At 43.4% G+C, this 17,393-nt stretch overlaps 1 protein-coding gene across 1 annotated transcript in view; it reads right to left on the reverse strand.

Moving 5' to 3' along the window:
- LOC105887643 (zinc finger protein 82 homolog) overlaps nt 1–17,393 on the reverse strand; it is a 66,061-nt gene that overhangs the window by 21,888 nt on the left and 26,780 nt on the right. Inside the window, exons 6-7 of the mRNA XM_012809181.2 lie at nt 16,608–16,627; nt 10,365–10,517 (exon numbers count right to left, since the gene is read on the reverse strand). Coding sequence (XP_012664635.2) covers nt 10,365–10,517; nt 16,608–16,627 — 173 coding nt within the window. The remainder of the gene's footprint in view (nt 1–10,364; nt 10,518–16,607; nt 16,628–17,393) is intronic.

The raw sequence follows: 17,393 nt of genomic DNA on the forward strand, positions 1-17,393 counted from the left end.
CCTCCGCCTCCCAAGTAGCTGGGACCACAGGCGCCCGCCACAACGCCCGGCTATTTTTTGGTTGCAGCCGTCATTGTTGTTTGGCGGGTACGGGCTGGGGATTCGAACCCGCCACCTTAGGTGTACGTGGCTGGCGTCTTAGACGGTTGAGCTATAGGCGCTGAGCCAAATTTTATGCCTTTTAAGACGATTATGGGGACATCAATTAAAACGATTACCAAGGGCAGCGCCTGTGGCTCAGTGGGTAGGGCACCGGCCCCATATACTGAGTGTGGCGGGCTTGAACCCAGCCTTAGCCAAACTGTAACAAAAATTAGCCAGGCATTGTGGCGGACACCTGTTGTCCCAGCTACTCAGGAGGCTGAGGCAAGAGAATCGCCTAAGCCCAAGAGTTGGAGGTTGCTGTGAGCTATGATGCCACAGCACTCTACGGAGGGCGATAAAGTGAGACTCTGTTTCTAAAAAGAAAAAAGAAAAAAAATTACCAAGGGCAAGTTATCAAGTAAGATGCCTCTTCAGAATTAGAGATGTTTTTTAGTGGGTTAAGGTTACTCTTAAGGACATATTTGTAATAATAGGGAAAAACATTTATGTTAATAAATGTTATATTTATGCATGTTGGACAAAAACACTTGACTACGCTTTGTAAAAGTATGTCCAATACTACATTTTATCAAATCAAATTTCTTGAGCTGATTTTATGATGAAGAATGGTGTCTCTCTGGAGCCACTAGGGAGAGAGCAAGAGAGGCCTTGCTCTGCTTCTTGACTTTGTGTATCTTTTTTTGCTGATTTCATTAATTAGAAAGAATTACATTTTTAAGTCTAGTTATAAAAGTTATCAGTTAGTGTTATAAGAGCTATCCTGAATATCTCAGGTTTACTATAAGAAAAAAAGAGGGTAAGGGATATCCTAATATTAAAATTACTAAAGAAAATTATTTAAAATAATATATCAATAAATATATTATTAAAATAATTTTAATAATATATTATTAAAATAATTTTAATAATATATTATTAAAATAATTTTCTTTAATATGTAATAAGGTGTATGTAATATTTTTCATTTTATTTAGTGCTTATAATAAGCCATTTTAAGTGCTTTGTATGTATTATGTTCTTAACCTTCACAACTCTGTAAGGTAGCTACAGTTACTATTTCCTAATTTATCTATTGGGAAATAGAGACAATGAAAATCAAGTAACATGTCCAAATTTTCCTAGTTAATAAGTATCAGAACTTAGATTCATATCCTGAATCCTGACAACAAAGCCCATGTTTTGAATGTATGAATATCTACTACCTCGCAACATTGTGTATTTTAGTCTGCTTGTCATACCTAGTAATTTATGATGAATATCTATCTTCCTTCATTAACTAATAAGAACCAGTGTCATCATCAATATGCTGTCATGTAGTGGAACATAATTTATTCAACTTGTTGCCTACTGTTGTTAGATATGTGAGTCGTTACCGAAGTTTTAAAATATTCAAAAATCAAGAAATGTAAAATCTGCACTAACAGAAACAAATGAAGCCCTCCCAGCAACACCAATAAGCCAAGCAGTCTGAAACTTGCATGAGTGAATCCAAAAGGACACTGTCAACTGTGTTTCTTGAAAGTGAAATAATGGACCACAACACAGTCTGTTTCAAAACTTTTTTTTTTTTTTTTGAGACAGAGTCTCACTAGGTCGCTCTGGGTAGAGTGCTATGGCGTCACAGCTCACAGCAACCTCAAACTCTTGGACTTAAGCGATTCTCTTGCCTCAGCCTCCCAAGTAGCTGAGACTACAAGCACCCGCCACAGCGCCCGGCTATTTTTTGGTTGTAGTTGTCGTTGTTTGGCAGGCCCGGGCTGGATTTGAACCCGCCAGCTTCAGTGTGTGTGGCTGGCGCCCTAGCCGCTTGAATTACAGGCACAGAGCCTCGATCTTGATTTTCAACTAGGCAACATTCATTCCTCCTTCTCCAAGGACCGCTCCCCACCTTTTTTTAATTCAACGAGACTGGGAATGTTACATACCAGGTCTTTCTTGGAGCCCAGGCAAAACTAGTTAAATTAGGGAACATTGCCACCACCACATCTGCCTCCACCACCCACACATATCCAGAGTATAAGTGGGAGAATACTGTAGAACCTTCCTGGTACTGAGGAAGGTCACGGATACCGGGACTGGAATGGGAGCTCACTACAGCTTCCTGGAAGTAACTCGGGCTCTGAAATCAGCCGACGGACACTTCAGTGGGTATGTGCATGCGGTGTGGTGGGAGTCCTTGCAGGAGCCAAACTGGGGAACTCGTTTGGTTCTAACACTCTTATCCCAAGATTGGGTCTGAGCCTTTTTTGCTGAGGCTTTTTTTCTCTGGCGCTCAGAAACTAGGGGCCAATTCTCCACGGCCGCGGCTGGTGACAGCGGGGACCAGCGTCTTAACACTCCAGGGCAACGACAGTCTTCCCTTACTTTGCACCTAACCAGTCACGCAAACGCCGTCACGCAGCAACCAGTCTGGACCTCACAACGACACACAGTCCCGACGCTACACCCCAGTCCTGCCACGCCCACCGACACACACTGTAGCACCACCGCCCTTCTGCACACTCGGGCCTCAGGCGCGGGGCTCCCGGCGCTCTCAGGTGCCTCCCCTTTCCCTCTCCTTACCCCCGGACCGCAATGCTTTTTTTATGGATGACCAGGGCCGACGCTCCGGGCCAGGACTGCTCACTTGGGGGTGTGAGCGGGTCCCGCGGTGACAGCCACCTAAGCAGCGGTCCTAAAGCTCGGGCTGGTGCATAGCCCCCCGGGCCTAACGGGCTGCACGCGAGGGATGCTGGGAGGGCCGAGCGCGCTCCGCGGCTCCGCGGTGCGCAGGCGCCGCCAGCCCCGAAAAGGCGGAGTCCGGGTTCTGCTGGGTTTCTGCGTGGGGTAGAGAGCGGACGTCCCCGGGAGAGGGTGGGCTTCGAGTACCCTAGTCCCTGAGGAAGGCGGGGGCGGAGGCAGATGGCTGGCGTGTTAAAGGCAGATGCTCGTGAGTGTCATTCTTCGTGGAGGCAACTAGCTAGCTCTGTGACCGAGGACTGCAATATGTGTCTGACTTCAGGGCGGGTTTCTATGGCGATGGCTGGTTTGTGTGTTTGGGGTGTGCGATTTGGGGTAGGGGGGAGGAATGATGAAGATTTTTATGACTGGAATTGTGTTGGTTCCCATAGAACAGAGTGATGGAGGAGGGAGTGAAATAATGGGGCTGGCTGTGAGCGCCTGAGATTGTTTCTGGGGACGTGTTTATAACTGTGCGACACGGTTTGGGTTTCCTTTTCTGGCTATCCTTTGGGATCGTGAATGAGTTACTCGATGTGTGTCTGAGAAATGACGCGCCTAATTGTGTGACAGGTGTGTGCGCTGACTTACTGAATGATGTGATGAAGAGCCTCAGTCTCCTTAACTGTATTTTAAAATAGAGACGGGAATGTTGCATCCTCAAGGAGTATCAATCACCTTTACTGAAGGATCTGGTGAAAAAAAAAGATTTAAAGATTATATTTAACATTTAATCACAGGTCTATTATGGAGAATGCAAATGAGCATACTTTTTTTTTTTTAAGACAGAGTTTCACTGTGTCGCCCCCAGGTAGAGTGCCCTAGTGTCATAGCTCACAGCAACCTCAAACTCTTGGGCTTAAGTGATTCTTTTGCCTCAGCCTCCCAGGTAGCTGGGGCTACAGGCATCCGCCGCAACGCCCAGCTATTCTTTTGTTGTAGTTGTCATTGTTGTTTAGCAGGCCCGGGTCAGGTTTGAACCCCACAGCGCCCTAACCACTGAGCTACAGGCGCCGAGCCAAGCATAACTTTTGGAGTAACATTTTAAAGGAAATTCCCGTCTTGGAGTAATTTGCTTCTGCCTCAGATTCCCATCAGTAAGCTTGCTTTCTTTCTGAGCGTTAAGGGTATTTTGTTGGGAAGATTTGAGAAGCCCTAGACTAAGAAAAAATAAAAGAAGCAGTATGGTTAGAACAGACAGCTCAGGATTTGGGAGTCAGATATCTTGGGTTCTAGATCAGGCATTCCTTTCCCTTTATAAAAGCAGGGCAAAAAGTTGTTTAAGACCCAAATGTTCAAACTGACATTACTAGTTCAAATTTAACATCATAGGTTTTTTCCGTGACTTTTACATTCCTACTTTCGTTTCTGTAACAGAAATCTTGGTTCCTAGTAATAGTAACATATTTATATATTTTCTTTAACTTACAATCACCATAAAATAGCTTAAAATTGCAATGCCAGTATTATTATTAAAGTCAAATATAGTAAGTAAGATTCTAATTTTTTAGAGCAAGAGTTGGCAAAGCATAGCCTGCAGGCCAAATATATCCTGTCACCTGTTGTACAGATAATGATGTAAGAATGGTTTCTGTATTTTTAAAATGATTTAAAAAATTAAAAGGAGAAAAACATTTCAAGAGGTGTGAAAGTCATATATTTCAGATATCATTATCCATTAAAAAAGCTTTATTGGAACATAGCTGTGCTTGATTATGTATTGTCCATGGCTGTATTTGAGCTACAAGGGCAGAATTAAGTAGATCAAATGACCTACAGAGCACAAAATAACAATTTATTCTTATTATTCAGTGTAGTTATGTTCTAGAAACTTGTTGCAGACCCTGAATTAGTGAATATCAAACTACTGTTTCTAGGAGAAATGTAAGGCTGGTTTCCTGTAAGCATCTGTTCACAACTAATGAATGCATAAGCTTGTCTTATTGTGTTTCTATTTAAATACATTTCATTTAATATCTATTGTTGACTCATTAATGTAGAACTCAGCCAACAGCATCATAACTAATGCCTGAATGAAGCTTGTCTAACATTTGTTTCTGTAAGACACATTAAAATCCACTTGTTCTTAGGAACACTACACAGCACTTCAGCACTATACTTGGAGGTTCTTTTAGACCACAAAATCACCAACAAAAAGCACAAAAATGTTGGCTTGGTGCTTGTAGCTAAGCAGCTAGGGCGCCAGCCACATACACCAGAGCTCACAGGTTCAAATCCAGCCTGGATCTGCCAAACAACAATGACAACTACAACCAAAAACTAGCTTAGTGTTGTGGTGGGCGCCTGTAGTCCCAGCTACTTGGGAGGCGGGGCAAGAGACTCGCTTAAGCCCAAGAGTTTGAGGTTGCTGTGAGCTGTGACGCCATGGCATTCTACTCAGGGTGATATAGTGAGACTTTGTCTCAAAAAAAAATTTTTTTTTAAAAAAAGTACTAATGAGACTGCAAATAGGATACTTATTTATAGTATGAGAACTGAAATGCCTAGGGTCGCCTTGTTTGACTTCAGCTGGGAACATGCCTCTTTAGGGCTTCAAATATTTTGCTTCTTTCACATGTCCACAAAAGTGCTGCAAATATTGACTTTGGGTTTACAGATAAATTTAAGCAAGTAGGTGAATTCACAAATATAGAATCTATGAATGAAAATTGATTGTATTTACTAACCAGCCTACAGGGAAAGTTTGCCAACCTCTGTTTTTAAAGTATGTCCCTCTTAGTTATACAACTGATGTGTAAAACTACTTGAAGCAATTCTTTTTTTGTTTTTTTTTTTTGAGACAGGATCTCACTATGTCACCCTCAGTAGAGTGCTGGCATCACAGCTCACAGCAACCTCCAACCCTTGGGCTTAAGTGATTCTCTTGCCTCAGCTTCCCAAGCAGCTGGGACTACAGGCACCTGTCACAACACTCATCTACTTTTTTTGTTGTAGTTGTCCTTGTTGTTTGGCAGGACCAGGCTAGATTCAAACCTACCTGCTCCAGTGTATGTGGCTAGTGCCCTAGCTGCTGAGCTACAGGCACTGAGCCAAGAAAGTATTAATTTTGTGATAGCAATGGTGGACTTTTGTTTTTATTTTATTATTATTTTTTTGAGACAGAGTCTCACTTTGTCACCCTCAGTAGACTACTGTGTTGCCACAGCTGACAGCAACCTCAAACTCTTTTTTTTTTTTGAGACGGAGCCTCAAGCTATCCCCCTGGGTAGAGTGCCATGGCCTCACAGCTCACAGCAACCTCCAACTCCTGGGCTCAAGCGAGTCTCCTGCCTCAGCCTCCCAAGTAGCTGGGACTACAGGTGCCTGCCACAACACCCGGCCATTTTTTGGTTGCAGCCATCATTGTTGTTTGGCGGGCCCGGGCTGGGGATTCGAACCCGCCACCTTAGGTGTATGTGGCTGGCACTTTAGCCGATTGAGCCACAGGCGTCAAGCCAGCAACCTCAAACTCTTGGGTTTAAGCGATTCTCTTGCCTCAGCCTCCAAAGTAGCTGGGACTACAGGCGCCTTCCATAGCACCTGGCTATTTTTAGAGATGAGGTCTTGCTCTGGCCCAGACTGGTCTTGAACCCATGAGCTCAGACAATCCACCTACCTTGGCCTCTGAGAGTGGTAGGATTACAGGTGTGAGCCACCTCGCCTGGCACCTGGACTTGTGTTTTTAAGTCTCACAAATGCATACTGAAATATTTGTAGTTAAAATAATTTCTTATATTTACTTTTAAATACTTTGGCAAAAAGAGGGATGGTAATTTGAATATACAGAAACAAATAAGGAGAACCAGAAATGGTCAAAAAGAAGGTTAACATAACATACTCTATAAATATATAAATGTTCTCCTGTCTTTTCTCAGATTATTTAATAGACATGAAATTATATAAATAGCTAAAACAATATATTGTTGAGCTGTAGCACATATAAATGTAGCTTGTATGTGATGTAGTATGAACAGGTGAAGAGGGAATAGAGCTATATAGGAGTGACATATCTACATCTCACTGGAATAAATTTTAGGTAGATTCCAGTAATGTAAGATGTATATGGTAAGCTCTAGAGCAGTCACCAAGCCAATAATGAGGTGAAAAAATCATTTAGGAATTAAAATGTTATGCTAGAAAATACTCAACAACCATAAAAGAGGTAAGGAAGAAATATAGGAACAACAACAAAAAAGAAATAAGAAATATAGAAAGCAAAAAGTACAATGGCAGAAATAAATCCAATAATATTAATGATATTAAATGTTTGATTAAATAGTCTAATCAAAACTTAGAGATTGTCAGATTCTATATTTTTTAAAAGACCTCCAACTACATGCTATCTACAATATTAGCCTGCACCATGCCAGAAAAAGACATCACAAGTTAAGAATTCTGCAAACCCGCAAGGTGCAGTGGCTCAATTCTGTTATCCTACCACTCTGTGAGACAGAGGTGGATGGATCACTTGAGCTCAGGAGTTCAAGACCAGCCTGAGCAAGAGTGTGGCCTAGTCTCTACTAAAAATAGAAAACCATCTAGGTGTTGCATCCGGCACCTATAGTCCCAGCATCTTGGGTGGCTGAGGCAGAAGGATCATTTGAACAGAAGAGTTTGAGGTTGCTGTGAGCTATGATGCCTCCACAGCACTGTACCCAGAGTAACAGAGTGAGACAATGTCTAAAAAAAAGAATTCTACAAACCAATAACCTTTATGAATATAGATGCAAAAATCCTCAACAAAATATTCCTAAAACAAATCAAGCAATATATAAAAGATTTATACACCTTGACCAAGTGAGATTTGTCTTAGGAATACAAGGTTGGATTAACATCCCCAAAACAATTAATACAATATGCTGTATCAATGTAATAAAGGACAAAAACTTAATGATCATCTTTTTTTTTTTTTTTTGAGACAGAGCCTCAAGCTGTCCCCCTGGGTAGAGTGCCATGGCATCACGCTCACAGCAACCTCCAACTCCTGGGCTCAAGCGAGTCTCCTGCCTCAGCCTCCCAAGTAGCTGGGACTACAGGCACCCACCACAACGACCGGCCATTTTTTTGGTTGCAGCCATCATTGTTGTTTGGCGGGCCTGGGCTGGGGATTCGAACCCGCCACCTTAGGTGTATGTGGCTGGCACCTTAGCCGCTTCAGCCACGGGCGCCAAGCCCTTAATGATCATCTTAATAGATACCACAAAAGCACTTGACAAAATCCTATACCTCTTCATGATAAAAACACTCTATGTAGCCTCTTTGTCTATTTGCCCTGGCAATGTGCAGTGTCTGTGGTTAACATATCTTGCTATTACTCTGTAAAACTACTTTTCTCTTCCTCAATAAACTTTGTTCCATGCTTGCTTTAAAAACAATAAAAATAGGTGGTGCCTGTAACTCAGTGAGTAGGGGGCTAGCCACATACACCGAGGCTGGTGGGTTCGACCCAGACCTGGCCAGCTAAACAACAATGACAACTGCAACAACAACAACAAAAAGTAGCTGGGCCTTGTGGTGGGTGCCTGTAATCCTAGCTACTTGGGAGGTTGAGACAAGAGAATCCCTTAAGCCCAAGAGTTTGATGTTGCTGAGAGCTGTGATGCCATGGCATTCGATCAAGGGCGACATAGGGAAACTCTGTCTCAAAAAAATAAAAATGAAAAAACACTCAACAAACATACTCAAGAGATATGAAAAAATATATCTATATGAAAACCTGTGTATACATGATTATTCACATCATCATTTTTTTCTTTTTTGAGACACAGTGTCACTCCATTGCCTGGGAAGAGTGCCTTGGCATCATGGTTCACAACAACCTCAAACTCTTGGGCTCAAGAGATCTTAGTGCCTCAGTCTCCCACCTAGGTGGGACTACAGACACCCTACCACAATGCCTGGCTAATTTTTCTGTTTTTAATAGAGAGAGGGTCTCACCGTTGGCTCAGGCTGGTCTCTAACTTCTGAGCGCAAGCAATCCACCCACCTGGGCCTCCCAGAGTGCTAGGATTACAGGTGTGAACCACTCTGCCTGGCCCACATTATCATTATTAATAACATCTCCAAAGTGAAAATAACCTAAATGTCCAACAACTGAGAAATAGATAAATAAGGCATACTCATACAGTGCGATATTATTTAGCCATAAAAAGCACAAAGTGTGGACACATGCTATACATGAATGAACCTTGAAAACATGCCAATTGAGAGGAAACAGGCACAAAAGACCACATACTGTATGACACCATTTATATGAGATGTAAAATAAAGAATTAAAAAGAAAGTGTTATAAGGTAGTGGTTGCCTACAACAGGGTATAGAGGAAACAATCTACGTAATAACAGAGATAAATTTGAAGTCAGGATGGTCACAGCGGCTCACACCTGTAATCCTAGCATTCTGAGAGGTCAAGGTGAGTGGATTGCCTGAGTTCACAGGTTCAAGACTAGCCTGAGCCAGAGTGAGACCCTCACACCCCACCCCCGTCTCTAAAAATAGTTGGGTGTTGTGGCGGGCGCCTGTAGTTCCAGCTACTCCGGAGGCTGAGGCAAGACAATCACCCAAGTCCAGGAGTTGGAGGTTGCTGTGAGCTGTGATGCCATAGCACTCTACCAAGGGCGATAAAGTGAGACTCTGTCTCTAAAAAAAAAGAGAGAGAAATGTTTGGAGTCTCAAAAAGTGGATAAATAGGGGGTCGAGCGGGCAGTAGTCCAAGAAGAGAGAAGCAGCGGTAACACAGGAGGCAAGAGCCCAGAGTCTGAGCCGATCGCGGCAGGGGCGGCGGCGGCTGGGCCGGGAGAGGCTGGCGCGGCGGGCGGTCCAGCGAATCCTCCAGCGTCCGCCCGGGGCCCCCGGGAGCAGCTGCCCCGCACCGGCGCCTTCCCAGCGCGCTAGAACGAATCATGGAACATGTGGGGAGTAAGTACCGCCGGGGACGGAAGACCGGGAGCGGGTCCTTCCGACACATGTACCTGGGTGCCAACCTCGGCTCTGGTGAAGAAGTCGCCATCAAGCTCCAGTGTGTGAATACAAAGCACCCCCAAGCTGCACATCTAGAGCGAGTTCTACAAGACGATGCAGGGGGGAGGTGTGGAGCGGTGGCGGACTACAACGTGATGGTCATGGAACTGCTGGGGCCCAGCCTCGAGGACCTTTTCGACTTCTGTTCCCGAAAATTCAGCCTCAAGACTGGTTGCGCCTGGCTGACCAGATGATCAGCCGTATTGAACACATCCACTCCAAGAACTTCCTTCGTGCACCGAGATGTCAAGGCCGACAGCTTCCTCCTGGGGCTAGGGAAGAAGGTCAACGTGGTCTACATCATGGACTTTGGCCTGGCTAAGAAGTGCAGAACGCCCGCACCCACCAGCACACCTCCTACTGGGAAAACAAGAACCCGACGGGCACTGCCAGCTACGCCTCCGTCAACACCCCTCGAGCAAAATCGCGGAGATGACCTGGCGAGCCTGGGCTGCTTGGCAGGGCCTCAAAGCAGCCACCAAGCGCCGGAAGCACGAGAGAATCTGCTAGACCTCGCTCACCGAGGTCCTCTGCAAACACTGCCCCTCCCAGCTCTCCATGTACTTCAACTTCTGCTGCTCCCTGCGGTTCCACAAGCCCGGCTGCTTCGCCCTGCGCCAGCTCTTCCGCAGGCTCTTCCTGCGACAAGGCTTCGCCTACGACTCTGTCTTCGACTGGAACAAGATCAAATTCGTGCGGCCTCTCCTGCTAGCCTCCGCCCTTCTCTGTGGACACCCCAGGACCAACTAGGGTGCATCTTGGAACCCCGAGGACGTGGACTGCGAGCGGTGAGAACACAAGTATAAGGAGAGAATGGGGCAGCTGCGGGGGTCCATGACCCAGGCCCTGCCCCCGACCCCCACAGGGGCCACCACCAACCAGCTCCGCAGTGCAGCCTAACCTGTGGCCTCCACCACAGCTCCCCCCCCCCTTCCAGCAAGATGGCAATATGTCTCCCAGAGCGATCTCCGGGGTAGACCGGGAGAGGAAGGTGAGTGTGAAGCTGCACAAGGGCGCGCCTGCCAAGGTTTCGTCCTCAGACCTCACTGGGGGGCAAGAGGTCTCTCAGATCCCAGCCCCACAGACAAGCGTACCTTGCCCTCAAAGGTCTCCTCCTCAGACCTCACTGGGAGGTCTCCCAGATCCCAGCCCCACGGACAAGCGTGCCTTTTGACTGTCTCTGGAAGCAAGGAGCGCCACCATCGGACTAGTGTTTGCTTTGCTTGGGGTCTGCACTGTATTTTCTTTTAAAAAACAACAACAAAAGATGGAAAGAAAACTCTCAAAAGAAAAAACCCAGCACGAAACGGAGGATGGATTTTTTTGGACTTTTTTTTTTTTTTTTTTTTGCCGATGGGATTCCCCTTAGCACTGACGATCCTGGCTCCCTTGGCATCACAGACTACCCAGCCCATCTCCACAATCCTGGGCCACAGGAGGCAGCCGCCGGGTCCCCAGCCCTACCTGTTCCACCACTGCTCACACCTGCTGGAAAAGAAATGCCTCAATGCTGCAGCCAGTCCTCACACACCATCAGAGGAGGCTGGAGGAACTCACGTCAGGATGTAGTGTGGTCACTCAAAAGCAGGTCCCACTGGTTTCATGAGACCTTTTCCGAGATGAGAGTGCCTGGCTTTCTGTGTTGGGATTTTCCCAATGGCTCCTGGGCATTCGGGTCCTCCTTTGCTTCTCCTTGGAGACCTTGAGTGGGTGGGGAAGTGGTGGAGGCCAAGATACTTTATGTGCTTGTGGCTGTATTTGACCTGTGTTCCCCAGGGCAGCAGGTGCTGCATCCCCGCCTCCCAAGGCGATTCCTTTTTCCCGTGTCTCCTAACAAGGACACGGAGTAGGCATCCCCCAGGCCACAGAGGGTCCTCATCACCCCCAGACTGTCATCAGCCTGTGGCAGCCCTGCCATCCATTCTTGGTTTTAGGGCAGAAGCTGCGAAGACTACTTCTAAAAACATCTGACTGGGTTAAAATTACTCCCCTAGTTCTTATAGTCACCTGGGGTCTCCCCTCTCCTGGGGTTTTACCTTTTGAAGAGGAGCCTGGATTAGGACCAAGTGTTGAATTTCCCCATCCTTCCTACTTAACTCCTGGGTTTTTGTTGTTGTTGTTGTTTGTTTGTTTTAATTTTTGTTTTCTCTGTGTGTGTTTCCTAATTTATTTACCTCTGTCTCCTTTTTCCTTTTTTTTTTTTAATTACAGAACAAAGCTTTTTATTTATAAAAAACTCAAAAAACAATACTGAAGAACTTTGGGGATAATTTTGTACTTTTTTCCTGTGTAAATATTGGACTTTTTGGAGCTTTATCATGGTTGTTAATTTGAAGTAATAAAGTAGAAAAGGATAAAGTGAAAAAAATAGACAAATGAATTTTTAGATAATCACATTGAAGACTAATGTAGAATAGTGAAAATGAATGGACTAAAAGGAACAATAATATGGGCAGATATTGGCAATCAATGTTAAAAGGAAAAAATAAGTTCCTTACGATATTATATACCATGAAACACATTCTTAAAAATTAAATTTAACCGGTTTGGCTCCCGTAGCACCATAGTTACAGTGCCAGCCACATACACTGAGGCTGATGGGTTCAAAACCGGCCCAGGCCAGCTAAACAGTGACAACTGCAACAAAAAATAGTGGGACATTGTGGTGGGTGCCTTTAGTCCCAGCTACTTGGGAGGCTGAGGCAAGAGAATGGCTTGGCGCCTGTGGCTCAAGTGGCTAAGGCCCCAGCCACAAACACCTGAGCTGGCAGGTTCGAATCCAGCCTGGGCCTGCCAAACAACAATGACAGCTGCAACCAAAAAATAGCTGGGTGTTGTGGCTGGGACTACTATGGTCCCAGCTACTTGGGAGGCGGAAGCAGGAGACTTGCTTGAGCCCAGGAGTTGGAGGTTGCTGTGAGCTGTGATGCCACCACACTCTACCCAAGGGGACAGCTTGAGGCTCTGTCTCAAAAAAAAAAAAAAAAAAAAAATTTAACCAAGATAATAAAATTAAGATAACATATATACAAATTACATGTATATATAATACAACATAATTATATGTATAAAAAGGAGAACAATAATGATGAAGGCAAGCTTGAGGTAGTGGTTCCAGGTCTAGGAGGCAGGGACATGAAATGGAAAACCATCACAATATAAATGATTGTCAAATATGCTAGCTATATTAGTAGAGTGTATATTATGCTTTTAGGAAAAGACAGATAATCAGTTAATTAATTCTTAAAAATAGCCAGGTATGCATGAAACATAAGAGTGAGGAAAGGAATATATTACTTTTTATGAGTTCCAAAAAGAATTAAGTCAGTAAGCAATGTAAAAATGTAAAAAATTAAACTATATAAAATAGTATTGATAATCTATTACATGAAGTTTTTAGTATTTTATTTAATGTGTAGGAATACATAAAACTGATTCATGAATTCAGTTTAAAGTAATCTTATCTAAAAAATCTTGAGTTCCTGAAACATAAATTACTTTAAAATGAGAATTTGAAGAATTTAAACTTAGCCAGCAGAGTTGCTCAGGCATGTAGACCCAGCTACTTAGAAGGCTGGGGCAGTAGGATCCCTTGAGCTCAGAAGTTTGAGGCTGCTGTGAGATGATCATACCACTGCACTCCAGCCTGAATGACACAGTGAGACACATTGCTTAAAAAAAGAAAAAGAAAAAAATTTAAGTTTTCTGGATCACAAATTATTACTTTAGATTCCATATACAACTGATGGTGCTACAATAACCTGAATTACAGGAATATTTTTTCCAAAGGAAACTTTAACTACATGACAATGTAAAATAATGAAATTAAGTTCCTCATATTCCTCATTATGGAGTCTTTACAATTTCTACTTATGAAAGCACAAAGTTAAATATTACAAAGTTTGTGAAAATAGTCTGCAATTTAACTTTTAATATTAATTTCTCTTCCTTAACATTGATCTCAGGTAATCTGAACTCAGGGTGGAATTATAATACTTTATGAGATGAATTTTGACCATGACTATAAAGGATTTTCATTAAAACTCTAGTATATTCATTCCAAATATGAACATCCATAAAGAAAGAAAATATCATTTTATAGGATCCAATCTTTAAATTGGTAATATCTTTAAGAATAAATTGGTTAGTTTTCATGTTATAGGTTACAGTTTTTTCTCAAATTCTACCTTAAATAATTTTTAAGTTAAATAGATTCAAAAGAAATGTAAGTGAATACTAGAAAAACCTCTCTCTCTTGAATCCCATATTTTTGTTACAATTGATCTATTACTTAAACTTATGACTCAAGATTTTACCAGATTCACTTGCACTGTCTCTCTTTTATAAACATTTTCTTTCTTTCTTTCTTTCTTTTTTTTTTTTTTAATAGAACCAGAGTCTCACTTTATCGCCCTGGTTAGAGTGCCATGGTGTCACACCTCACAGCAACCTCCAACTCCTGTGCTTAGGCGATTCTCTTGCCTCAGCCTCTTGAAAAGCTGGGACTACAGCCTCCTGCCACAATGCCTGGCTATTTTTCTGTTGCAGTTTGGCTGGGCACATCCTTGGTGTATGGGGCGGGCACCCTACTCACTGAGCCACAGGCACCATTCTTTATAAACATTTTTGTGAAATATTTTTATTAGTACCCAACCCCTAGATTCTTTCAATCCATTTAAAAATGAAAAAGGTGGCCAGGCCTGGTGGCTCACGCCTGTAGTCCTAGAGCTGTGGGAGGCCGAGGTGGGTGGATTGCCTGAGCTCAGAGGTTCAAGACCATCCTGAGCTGGAGTGAGCCAGAGTGAGACCCTGTCTCTACCAAAAAAAGCTGGGCATTGTGGAGGGTGCCTGTAGTCCCAGCTAGTTGGGAGGCTAAGGGCAAGAGAATCACTAATGGAAGAAAAGAAAAAAAAATGTTAAAAAACCTTCAAACTAAAATGAGTGAAAGCCAATTGAAAGCAAAATTCAAAAAAATAAAATAAAATAAAAATAAAAGAGGTAAATTTTCATGATATTAGTCTAGGAAATATTTCTTAGGACACACACACAAAAACAGGAACTATGAAAGATGATAAGATGGATTTCACCAAAACTAAAAACTTTAAGTCTTCAAAAAACACTGTTAAGAAAATGAAAAAACAAGCCAGGTGTAGTGGCTCCCACCTGTAATCTTAGCACTTTGAGAGATGGGTGGATTGCTTGAGTTCAGGAGTTGGAGAATAGCCTGAGCAAGAATAGGACCCTATCTCTACTAAAAATAGAGAAAACAAAAAACAACTAGATGGGTGTTATGGTGGGCACCTATAGTCCCAGCTACTCAGGAGCGTAAGGCAAGAGGATTGCTTGAGCCCAAGAGTTTGTGATTGCTGTGAGCTGTGATGCCATGGCACTCTAACTAGGGCAACAGAGTGAGATTGTCTGAAAAAAAAAGGAAAATGAAGAAGCAAGCCACAGATTGAGAAAAAATATTTGCAAAACATGTATCTAAACAAAGAACTTGTATCTAGAATATACAAAGAATTTTTATAATGTAATAAGAATACAAGCCAGTAACAACTGGCAAAAGATTTAACAGATTCCACACCAAAAAAAGACATGCAAATAACAAAAACCCATATGAAAAGATACTCAACATCATTAACATTAGGGAAATGTATGTTAAACAATGAGATGACACTACATACCCATTAGAATAGTTAGTTACATAGGGTGGCGCCTGTGGCTCAGTGAATAGGGTGCCAGCCTCATATACCGAGGGTGGTGGGTTTGAACTCAGCCCCAGCCAAACTGCAACAAAAAATTTCTGTAGTTCCAGCTACTTGGGAGGCTGAGGCAAGAGAATCGCCTAAGCCCAAGAGCTAGAGGTTGCTGTGAGATGTGATGCTACAGCACTCTACTGAGAGTGACAGAGTGAGCATCTGTCTCTAAGGAAAAAAAAAAACAGTTACACATTAAAAAACAAAATAGGGGCTCAGCGCCTATGGCTCAAGTGGCTAAGGCACCAGCCACATACACCTAAGGTGGCAGGTTCGAATCCAGCCCGGGCCCACCAAACAACAATGACAGCTGCAACCAAAAAAATATCCGGCCGTTGTGGTGGGCACCTGTGGTCCCAGCTACTTGAAAGCCTGAGGCAGGAGACTCACTTGAGCCAGTCCAAGGAGTTGGAGGTTGCTGTGAGCTGTGATACAACAGCACTCTACCCAGGGGGACGGCTTTAGGCTCAAAAAAAGGTAGAGTTGATTAAAAAAATAAAAAAATAAATATATATGTATATACTAATATATGCAAAATGAATGAATCCCAAAAGCATTATGTTAAGTACAAGAAGACTTACGTTAAAGATTACATATTGTCATAGGCCATTCCCAGCCTCCCCCTCCCCCAGGGTGGTGGAGAACAGGCTTCCCAGCCCATTTCCCTCCACCTCCCTCCCCCCAAAGTCAACTTTAGGAACAAGGCAAGTCCCTCCTCCCCCCAGGGTAGCCAAGAACAGGCTCCCCAGCCCGTTCCCAGGCTCCTCCTTCCCCTCAGGGTTGCCAAGAACAGACTTCAAAACAAGGAAACACAAAAAACCCCCAAGTTCCCAGTGAGTAAACAATGGTGGAAAACCTAAGTTGTATCAATCAGTTACATAACTATAACCATTGTGATTTAAGATGTATCCACTGTCAACCAAGTTATAACCCCCCTGCCCTAAGCTAACCAGCCACATTTTGCTTCTGTACCAGTATGCTTGCTCAAAATTATAAAAAGCAACTTACCTCCTACTTCAGGGCTACCCCTGCGGCAAGTAAAATAAATTACCAATTAATTACATGTAAGTGGGGGTCTGACTCTTATCTTTTCAGGTCATAGGGGGTACATGATTCTATTTACACAAAATTCTGGAGAAGGCACAACTATTGTGAACAGGAAACAGATTGGTGGACAGCAGAGGTCAGGGGCAGGGAGTAATTGCAAAAGGGCATGAGAGATGTTTTTGAGTTGATGGAAGTGTTCTATGTCATGACTGTGGTAATAATTACATAACTACATATTTCTGTCAAAACTCATCAAACGGCCCATTTAAAATTGATAAATTTTGTTGCATGTAAATTTTACCTCTGAGGCTGGGCGTGGTGCCTTACACCTATAATCCTAGTACTCTGGGAGGCCAACGCGAGTGGATTGCCTGAGCTTATAGGTTTAAGACCAGCCTGAACCAGAGTGAGACCCCATCTCTAAAAATTGCCAGGCATTGTGGCAGGCACCTGTAGTCCCAGCAACGCAGGAGGCTGAGGTAAGAGAATCAGTTGAGCCCAAAAGTTTGAGGTTGCTGTGAGCTACGACTCCACCGCACTCTAGCAAGGGTGACAAAGTGAAACTCTGTCTCAAATAAATAAATAAAAATTAAAAAATAAATTTTACCTCAATGAAACTGATTAAACAAAAACCAAAAGTCATAAAGATTCTAGAAAAATTGTGCCTGCAGTAGCACCATTTTTTGAATTCTTTTTTTTTTTTTTTTTTTTTTGAGACAGAGCCTCAAGCTGTCCCCCTGGGTAGAG

Source organism: Otolemur garnettii, unplaced genomic scaffold (genome assembly GCF_000181295.1).
Source record: "Otolemur garnettii isolate 467f Iridium unplaced genomic scaffold, OtoGar3 scaffold00100, whole genome shotgun sequence".
Taxonomy (NCBI): domain Eukaryota; kingdom Metazoa; phylum Chordata; class Mammalia; order Primates; family Galagidae; genus Otolemur; species Otolemur garnettii.